We start from the raw sequence: 11,215 nt of genomic DNA, 5'->3' as shown, positions 1-11,215 counted from the left end.
TAACTCCACATAATTTTATTATTACGGTACAGCATAAGGTGGCTTACAGCATAAGCTCATACCGAAATACAAATCATCTTCAATTTCATGAATCAAGCAGAATAATTAAGGAACGATTAATGCGTGATAAAGACTTTTTCTTCTTGATTCAAAGATATAAATCCATAAAATGCAGACGTTAAAATTCGTGATAAATTTAAAGAATTAAAATGATCATGAATTTTAAGAACCAAATTACACCTTTCAGCAAAGAACTAAGAGGGTCTTCTTTCTAGAATAAAGATGTACCTCTATTCAGACATCTATTTGAGTCAAAGTTTCAATTGAAATTAAAAGAATATAGGGGAACATGGGTCAAGATTACGAACGTTTTGAAAAGCACTTATATCTTATTCAATAACTGTTTCAATAAGTAAAACTTTATCAAAAAGTGGAAAAAAAAATTATTATGCGTCCCATATGTATAAAAAAAACCATATAAAAATTATAAATAGCCTGGAAAAAACTCATTAACCAAAGTTACCTCAAATTATCATCTTGCCCCGTATGCGGGGCAAGATAGCGATTTTAAAAAAAAGTAAACTCCATTACACCATTACCTTCTCAAATAACACGATATCATAAATTCTTGTTAATAAGATACGTAATACAAACGGTTATGTAATATTTTAAACGATTAAACTATATATTTATATAGGGCTATGCAAAAAAAGTCTACTAATCAGTTTATAGCAAATTCCAACACAACAAAATAAAGCAAATGCAAAACAAAATATTTTAATGCATAATAAAGCAATGTAATAATGACTAAGCTAAACAAAAGTTATTACAGTATAGGTTTATGGTAAAACATGTACTTTGGCGAAAGGACAAACGAGTCATCTTGCCCCTAGGCTACTTAATCTTCAAAATGACTCAGAACTCTACATAAATAAGTCATCATAACTTAATACTACTTGTGTGGCTTACAAATTGAACAAACTGAATGAGGAATTCTTGCTTACCTTTGGCTGGTGATGTAATGATGAAATAAAATCAAAAACAAGTGGATAAATTTTTTTTTTCCTTTAATATAGGAAAAAATCTTTTTAATAATTATCTTTGGTTACGAAAATAATATTTATAAAGAAAGCATAAATTAATCTAGTAGATGTAATCTACTTCCCTCTCAGCTACAGTCAGATTTCATATTTAGTTGAGTTTTGAAGATAACAACATGTTTTTATCTTGCCCCATTCGTCATCTTACCCCATGTTCCCCTAAATTTTAAAAATTGGAATTCGAAATAACTGAAAGTAGTTTAACAGAGGAAATTATATTATGATAGGAAACTGCTTTAACATTTAAATAAAATTGGAGTTGGCAATAAAAAAAGAAGATAAATATCCAAGAGAGACCGACTTCTCAAAATTCTCAAAACGGGTTTTAAATGTTCTTAAATATATTAATGTGGAATCCGAACAGACATTTTTCTGAAATTTGAATTTTTCATCGCCACGAAATTTGGATTGAGCAGAAATGCCCCAAGTAACTTTTACTATTGTGAGTTTGCTCAACGATGGAAAATTAGAAACCCCGGAGAGAAGCACCTTCACTATTGAAAAGACTTTGGAAACCGTAAAAGGAAGAAATGAAGGTACAAATAATCTCGTTAACACATTTAAGACTTAAATTCAAGGAATTTAAATTTAAGATTTCTGCGTCAAACGTAATTAGAATTTGATAAAAAAAACAAACAACAAAACAAGCAGTTATATATGCAAAAGAAAAACACAAATGATTGTATCTCTGTAAAAGAGATTTGTCTTTGGAGTGTAATTCTTTCACAGATAAAACAAGAAGTCTAAAATGGTATTACAGTTCACATGCCGATATTATTGGTGTGTGAATTCAGTCAATGAGATGTTAACGCTTTTTTGACCTTCTTACAATTTCCCAATCGCTGCCATCGTTTGATTCTATTTCCATTTCTAAATAAAAAGTAAATTTCTATTTAACATCGAAACAAACCTTTTTGCACGTACTGTTAATAAAATGCTTTAAACTTTTCATACACAATTCATTTTATATTTTAAAGATTAACTCTCAATCTGCGCCATGATTCCAAGAGGGGAAGGCGGGCTAGGCATCTAGGCATTTGCACAACAGCACGTACACAAGGATTTAAGTTTTTGCCAAAATGTGCTTAGGACTGACGAGTCTAAGTTTAATCACTTTGGATCCGACGGAAAACAATATGTTCGTCGTCCCCAAAACCAAGAACTCAGCCCTCGGTATACTCTTAAGACCGTAAAACATGGTGGTGGCAATTTGATAGTTTGGGGCAGTTTTTCATGGTGTGGTGTGGGCCCGTTGCATAGAATTCAAGAGACAATTGATCATGTTGCCATATGCCGAGGAAAATCTCCCTTTGATTTGGAAATTCCAACAAGACAACGACCCTAAGCACACCGCCAAAAGTGTTAAAATGTGTTTTAACGCTATAAGATTGATGTATTGGAGTGGCCCGCACAGTCAACAGAACTAAATCCGATAGAAAGTTTGTGAAAGGAAGTTGACAGTAACATAAGCCGCTCAACTGCAACAAATTTAGATCGACTTTGGATCGAAATAAAGGCTGCTTGGGACGCCATTACGCCTGAACATGCCAAAAATTGATTTCGACAATGGGCTGTCGTTGTCAAGCAGTTACTGACTCAAAAGGATACTCCACTAAATATTAATTTACCTCTAATAAAGTTTTCTAAATTATTTATACAAAGAACCTCCATGATTATGGTAGCAAAAGGACGAAATAATAATTTTTTACAGGGTGTGCTATTTAAATTGCCCCCTAATTCTGTACTTCTAAATCATTTATATGATTGTACTTTTTTTTTAACTAAGTTACTTTCTTTTCTTACTCAGTAATGTTATCTCCTAAGATTAATATTTTATTCGGCTGAAAAAGTTTAGATCTCAAAAACTCAGATCTCTGGAAAATATATCATTACATATTGAACATCAATCTGTGCTATTTATTTTGTCGCCACTGTAGATATATAGATGCATGCGAACTGTTTGATTCTAACTTGTGTTTTTTTGGCGAAGAACCTGAATGGACATTTCAGTAAAAAAGCAAAAACAGTAACTGTTCGGTTTAAAGAAAACAACATTCGGGTACTCTAGCAACCACTTTGATCGCATGATTTGAACCCAATCGAAAGTGTATGGACAGTACTGGATCGAAAATGACCAAAGTTCTAGTGGAACCTCTAAGAAAAAGTTTGGAAGAGTCGTTCAACAGTTTATCAATTTTATATTGTCAAAAGCTTTTCAATTCTATCAGAAGGTCTGAGCTTTGTATGAAGAATAAAAGCGGCCATATTCCTTATCAACTCTGCCTTAAAATCTAATTTAATTTTAAGTGTGCAAAACTTTTGAGCAGTCTTTTTTACTTCTGTTTCAGTTGCTTACTTTATTTTTAGTCAATACATGTACATGCATGCATATATTTTTTCGCTTATTATGTGTGACGACCCTTCTTCCTTTAAGCGTGGATGTGTGATAAAGAATAATAAAGAGTTAAGGAGGTTGCGATGTTGTATGTATGCAATTGTTTTTAGTAACTACTCCTTTTCTGCTCTTCTAGCTATTCTTTAAACTCTTCCTTTAAAGAAAATGTTGCAATCTAAATCTTAAGTGGGCCAAACATTTGCTCAGCATTGTATGTACACTACAACCTGCATTGTGCCAGTTGCTCTTAAACTTTTAGTTAATTTTCAATTAGGATAATTTAAAATTACATTAACTACCAATGATGAGCGTATAGAAATACAATACTGCTCAAAAATTTAGCACACATAAGATTTAAGTTTCATTTTTCTTCTTTTAATTGAACTTTTAGGCGGTAAACTTCTTATGCCTTTTCAATTTTTTTTATTTACAGTTAATTAAAACAAACCTTATATAGAAAAAAAAAAATGAAAAAAAAATTACGTTAATTTTACCATCTATTTTTAACATAAATAGTGACCGCTAATTAAAGCGGTGTAAAAAAGCTGCTCATAAGTTTAGCACACTTGCACTTCTGTTGTCTTTTAACTGCAGCTCTTTACTTTTTGACGTCAAAATTTTATTAAAAAGTAAATTTAACTATCCATTTTTACATAAACAAAACTGAACAAAAGTTTCAAAGATATACATAGTATGTATTACCTCATTTGAAATAAACTTGGTATTTTTCGCTTAAATTTTGTCCATAATGTGACCAATAAGATGGGAAAAAAATCAATTAGCTCTGAAATAAAACAGCGTATTGTAGGACTACACCTTGGTGGTTTCAACAGCTCTGAAATTGATTGAACTCTTAAGTCTGTATCTCGTTCATGTGTACTCAGAACAAATCAGAAATTTGAAAAAACTGGTACTGCTGCAGACAAAAACCGATCTGGACGACCAAGAATTACAAGCATCACCGATGATAACAGTATCTATAGAATTGCAAGAAAAAACCCTAAATACTCAGCCAAAGAGATTGCACAAGAAGTGAACTTGGCTCTAAAAAATCATATCTCAAGACAAACTGTAAATAGAAGATTGATTGATCGAAAACTTTGTTGCTACGTTGCTGCTAAAAAACCACTGCTTAAACCAATTGATCGGTTAAAACGTATCAAATTTTGTAGAGCTATTTTGAAAATGACTAATTATGAACTAAGAAGAATAATATTCAGTGACGAATCCAACTTTACAGCTATTAACCGAAAGAACAGGGTGATTATCCAAAGACACTATAATGAGATGTTTCGTAGTCGCTTCATTGTGCCACGACTACAAGGTGGTGGAGGTTCGGTAGGCATATGGGGTTGCATCACTTATGACGGCCCAGGTCTCTGCTACTTATACAATGGTCGTATGGATCAACATAAATATATCGAAACGCTTGAAAATCATTTAATCCCGACTAGAGACAATTTTTTTAGCAATGAGTCAGAGTGGCAGTTTCAACAAGATAACGCTCCTTGTCACAAGGCGAAAACGGTGACTATTTGGTTTCAAGAAAACAGCATTAAGGTACTTCAGTGGCCAGCTAGATCACCTGACCTTAATCCAATCGAAAATGTATGGACTGTACTGGACCGCAAACTCACTAAAGCTCCCGTAACATCAGCTGAACATCTTAGAGAAAGTTTGAAAGAGTCGTTCGACAGCTTATCAACTGATTATTGCCGAAAACTTTTCGATTAATTAAAAGAAGATGTGAACTATGCATAAAGAACAAAGGTGGACATATCCCTTATTGATCTTGCTATTAAAGCAAACTTAAATCCAGGTGTGCTAAACTTATGAGCAGCTTTTTTTTAACTTTTTTTTATATATTAACTTTGATTAAAGATATTTAGTGATAGACATTTGTTTATTTTTAGTTTTTTTTCTCTTAATGTATTTTTAATTAGCGTTACCTTGTTCTTGTGTACTTGTGCTTTCACTTATCAGAGCGTTGATATCTGGAGGCTGGAAAAGAGTTCACATTAAAAACGAATAAATTTTCGATTTTTAATCAAAACAAAACATCATGGTCATCATGGAAGATATTGTAAGATATCCTATTATTTGGAAAAATTATACAGAAACAACATGAACTTACTCTTTCAAAATTCATGTTGCTTTCTTCATCACTTTCATCATTATCACTAACTGCTACTACAGGCACATTTCTTGGAACTGATTCCAGCCTCTTTATTTCTTCAAGAACTTTCTGATGCTGTTGATTACTGCACATATCATAAAACCCACATAGTTGCCTGCAGAGCTACATCATATATTTGTAATTGTGTTTAAAAATTACCAACCTTGATAATATTTATTTTATTTTTGATTTAATGTTTATTTAATCGGTTATTTAAACAATCTTACCACATTTAATGATCCATCTTCAACAACAGTATCAAATTCATTAAAGATGGCCTCACTTATAAAATCTTCTAATTCTTCAGCATAAACATTATCTAGAAAAAAGAATTTTAATTCTTTTGAAATAAAACTTTGAATAGAAGTACATAGTTCAGCTAATAAGAAGAGCAACCACAGGAATTTAAATTTGCATACTTAACTAAATTTATTCATAACTAAATTTACTAAAAATAAGTTCCTAATGCAATCAAACTTTTGAATGTTTGGGGTCCCCAAAAATCTGGCCATCAACTAAAAAGCTTTTTTTTTTAGGATTTATCACACCAAGTAACATTTCACTTAAAAGAGAATTTATTTTCTCTTTTAAGTGAAATGTTACTTGGTGTGATAAATCCTAAAAATAGACTTGTTTGTTACAAACAAACTTTTAATTTAATTTTTTTTAAACTTTTAAAATCCTGAGACTTGTTTGTTACAAACTTTTAATTGAAATACAATAAAATATAAAGGCTCTACAGGTTTTCAAGAGATCACTGTTGAAATGACTACATCCCTGCCCAGATTTAAATCCACTGGTGCATTCAGAAAACCAAGCTGTTTCAAACAAAAGGGATACATGAAGCTTCACTGGATGGAAAATTAGTAATCAGGTGTGACCTGTATTTAGATTATGCTGTAAAAAAATTTAGTTTATCACCACTTGATAGCACTGATGAAAAAAATGGCAATAGTGGCTCTTTCTGAATTGAATTACCAACCAAGTATGTATAGACACTATTTTAGAGTTCGCAACATTGCAAAATTTTTCAGTCAGTTTTCAAACTATCATTCCTAGGGGCATCCACTGTACTTTAAAAGAAAACCATGCTTGAAAAAATGTTAAAAATAAATCTGTTCAAACACTTAGTGGCTTAAAATCCACAAACTGTCAGTAACATTTTTTTACCCTTGATTAGCAATTCAATCTTCAGGGTTCAAACTTTAGAAGGAATAAATGAAAGGTGGCTATGAATGATGTTTACTTCATTTCTCTCTAAACTACTTGGAGAAAATAAATTTAGATCTATGAATATTCCAATGCATATATTAAATTGTAATTCAGTGCATATTTTAACGGTTGACAAGCTCCATACTTTGATCCAGTGTGCTTGCTGTGATACCAAAACAAATTCCTGTAATGAAAAACTCACATAACTAAGACTTGCTGAAGAACAGCTTCTGCTGTCTCATTTACTCCTGGAGAATAATGCAAAAATTTCAAAGAGTGGCAGTGATAAAAGAATTGACAATAACCAAGATACAACATTCTTTGATTTGCTAACAGCTTTTTGCAATGGTTCTAACATCAAGTGGATGCTTTGAGATTTATACTTGATTTAACTCCATCTGAGCCAGTTTCTTTATCTTAACTAGTTAACTTGGTTTCTTTATTATAACTGCCAAAAGAAATAAAAATAGAATTTATTCAATTTCCTAAACAAAGAATATTAATACAAAACCTAATAAAAGAATATAAAATTAAGAAAGCAGAGCTAATATAACATTTTACAAAACTGCTATACTAGCTTCATATCTTTTATCAGTGTACGCAATTTAAAGGGACAGTTGATGAGGTCCTTGAGAGACCCATAAAACTCTCCATGGCTAAAGTTTTATCTAGTGTAGTTAATCCATGAGATTAAACTTTCAAAGACAAAAACCCACTGTAGTTATGCATTTAACATGTATATAAGAACAGAAGTATAACTTTAAATTAAAATCAGAGCAGATTTAAGACTGGTCCTAAGATCAAATATATTTTAACATATTTAAACATTTTTTAAAGGTTTTGTAGAAGTATATTTTTGATAAAGGTAAAATTTTAACTTTTTGAAATAAGAATATTTTATTTGTTTTTCTGTTGTTAGTTTGTGAATATTTATACTTAATATTTTTTTTATCTCTGAAAAAAAAGATTTTTTTAAAATGAAAAAAAAAAATTGTCAAAAAAAAATTCTTGAAAAACAAAACTTTCCCAAGGGACAAATGAAAGATTTGCAAAAGTAGAGCCACAATACAATTAACAGCTGTAGTTTCTTCTAATCCTCCTTGACAAGATCCTCTTATGTGGTGGTCATTCACCAGTTCCTGTAACATTTCATCTTAATTGATGGCAAAATTTGTTTACATGTTAAAAATATTTTCCTTCAGATAAACAAAATATAACTGTATTAACTGTTTAATTCCAATTGCTTCAAAATTGTGTGAAGATCTTGATTGCTTTCTTGAACTTTTGTGAAATTTCATTTAACTCTCAACCTACTCCAGAACATAAACAAATGTAGTACCACGTCTACATTTATACCAACCAAAGGATTCAATACTTTAGCAGGTAGACTTTGATAGTATTTGGTCAAATACTTGACTCAAATTGAAATTTAATTTTTTATCACAATATATAATGACCAACTATTAAATTAGAGAATAAAACATTTGATGGTAGGAAGATTCCTTGAAATCTTTAGACACCAATAAACGGAATTAATCATTAATCAGATTGATAATTTTATAGCTCAAAATATACATACATGCATACATACATACATACATACATACATACATACATACATACATACATACATACATACATACATACATACATACATACATTTTACATATTACCATTTTCAGTAAATATTTGCAAGACTGAATCATATAACCATTCTTCCTTAGCAAATGAGTTTCTTCCACCAAAACCATGCTCTCTAGATATTTGTAAAACAGACCAATATTTAAATGCTGCTTTGATTGCAAAAGCAAATGTATCTTTAGAACTTAAACTGTCTGCCATTTTTAACCATGGGTATTGCTGTTACCATTGGCTGTAGTCAAGAAAAACACTGAAGCATTGTTTATCTATAAGACAATTATTACACAACCTTAATAGAATCAGAATTTTCACCTTTTAAACCTGAAACGAAGAAACTTTACATAATAAAACAAAATATAAAAGCTGAAAGTATAAAAAAAGTACCAAAAAAAAAAATTTGCACCAAGAAAATAATTTTAATGTGTTCGTTAAAAAGAAAATACTGATAAAATTAGATTTTTATTGTTTTACAGATATTATTGATTTTTTTAATTAGCTATTATCAAAATGCTCTTTCTGGTTTTCCTTATCAATGTTTGAACTAATTTTGTATATTTCAGAGCTAATGTATTCATAATTTGTTGCATAGTTTTTTATTGAATGTAATGTTTATGCATGATAAATTTTCTACTAACTTTCTTTTTCATCATTTTTTCTGCTCTTCCTTCTTTTTTTCGGAGAATGAGGTTCAGAGAGAGAGGAGTTTTTATGAAAAGGAAGCCTGAATCACTCTAACGTATTTTATTACAGTTCTTGTGAATAAGCTCAGTAGAAAAAAAGAAAAACTACTACTGACTTTGTGATATATCTTCTATTTTTTGGTATGAAATTTACTATCCATTTGGTATGCTTAACTTGTTTAGAGTGTTAAAGTGGAAAAGTGGAACAGTTAAAATTTTAAGATTTGGTGCATTTTATAGGGAGTCAAGAAACCATTATGACAAATATTTATTTTGTACTGAATGTGAAAGGTTTCACATTCAGAGTACAATATGTTATAAGAAGCACGTGTGGATATATCCAAATTTGAAATCAGAATAGCAATCTTTGTCACACAGGGAAGAATTTCTTAAGCCATGTTCACTAGAATGTGCTAGCTTTATGGATCCCATGTTAATGCAAACGTTGTGCAGGACTTGGATAAACATAGATGTCAGCAGTGAAAGTAAATATGAGAACTTACTTCAACAACTCAGCAGCTCTCCCACCAAGAGCTCAATGAGGATAAAAGACCTGAATCTCCTAAAGTTACTATCTGAACTCTTAGCATCCAGACTTAAAGAAAAAAACGGCCTTTAATATGAAACAAACAGTTTATTACACAAGAGAAGCAGGGCTCCTTTTCAATCACAATGAAGAACTTGTGTACTGGAGTAACACTTCTGGACTACTCCTCTAAATCAGAGTCTAGAATATTAACCTGAAGAGCGGTGGCTGTTTACAGACAGTTCCACCTGAAGGTTGAAATGTGCTTTACTCCATAATGATAACTGCTACTTATCTCTTCCAACTATTCACTCTACAAAAATGAAAGAAGAATTTAATGTTAAAATGGTAGTGCAAAACTATAGTTATCTTGAGAACCAATAGTCAACATGCATTGATGAAAAAGTGGCATATTTCTGCTTGATAGTCAAATTGGATACAAAAAGTCCCCACTTTGTTCATCTAGCAAGAAAATCACTTTTTTGGTATGATAAATTTATATTCATACATAAGTTTGTTACTTAAAACTGAGAAAAGGTTAACGGTCTTAATTATATAGCAATTTTGCCCTATGTTTTAAAGGTTTAAAACCAAATAACATGAGGCATGCGAGGTACCGCAGTTTGTTTTTTTTAATCTTGTAGCTTTGTATATTTCAGTGTAGAAATAATTTTAAGTTCAATTTATTCAGATGGCAGACTACTGTGTTGTTGAAAGTTAAGGTTCGTTTGACAGGACGGCACCATAAATTGTATCAACGTAACATTACGAACTCTACGTCACGCACAAGAGGGAAAACTATTTTCAAAGTTATTATGTGTAATTTCTTGTTCGCATAATGCGCATAGCAACTTTCATAAAAATATTATAATCATCAGTACGAAAAGAGGTTGACACAAAAAGAGAAACACATGATAACAATAAATGGGTTGGTGGTTAACTAACAAATATGGTCTCCTAAAAAACTATATAGTAATGCGTTTTCAAAATATTTTTTATCTTTGAATATTAAACAAACCAATAAGTTATATTAAGGAGTGCATAGTATTGGTTTTGTTTTGTTTGGGAGTGGTACCAGTTTTGTTTATTTTTCAATTAAAAAGGATAGTAATCCTGACAGGGCCGTATTTAGATATGTGGAGGCCCACTCTACCTTAAAAACACAAAAAAGATAACTCTATATATTTTTAATAATAGTGATGTGCATTTCTTAAGCATCTTTAATTAACATAGTTAAACCATATAGTTAAATAAAACACTCTACCTTAAAAACACAAAAAGGTAGCATTCTTATTCATAATAATAAGATTATATTAGGAACTGTACATGACTACTACAATATGCGGATTCTGGGACATTGATACTTTTCCATACTTAAGGAATTCAAGATGGCGTCGTGTTTTTAATTTTTTAATTTTTTAATTTCTGCAATCATTTTTGTTGACTTACCTTTTTTGTGTCCTCGTGTTCTAGACCAAAGAGTTG

The 11,215-nt window shown here is 30.9% G+C and overlaps 1 protein-coding gene across 1 annotated transcript; it reads right to left on the bottom strand.

Moving 5' to 3' along the window:
• Nucleotides 1-1,780: 1,780 nt before the first annotated feature.
• LOC145194797 (pre-rRNA-processing protein TSR2 homolog) lies at nt 1,781-10,497 on the bottom strand. The gene is made up of 5 exons (XM_090080175.1): nt 8,557-10,497; nt 5,899-5,990; nt 5,630-5,794; nt 5,445-5,496; nt 1,781-1,970 (listed from the first exon to the last, which is right to left on the bottom strand). Exons 1-5 carry the CDS (start codon nt 8,723-8,725, stop codon nt 1,906-1,908), a joined length of 543 nt encoding a protein of 180 aa, XP_089936301.1. The 5' UTR covers nt 8,726-10,497; the 3' UTR covers nt 1,781-1,905.
• Between the last annotated feature and the right edge of the window lie 718 nt (nt 10,498-11,215).

Source organism: Hydra viridissima, unplaced genomic scaffold (assembly GCF_058129835.1).
Source record: "Hydra viridissima isolate aposymbiotic clone 2 unplaced genomic scaffold, HvirCarnegie_v1 scaffold_2, whole genome shotgun sequence".
Classification (NCBI taxonomy): Eukaryota; Metazoa; Cnidaria; class Hydrozoa; order Anthoathecata; family Hydridae; genus Hydra; species Hydra viridissima.
Note: the sequence above shows the minus strand (reverse complement) of the source record. Positions and strands in the feature narration are given on the sequence as shown.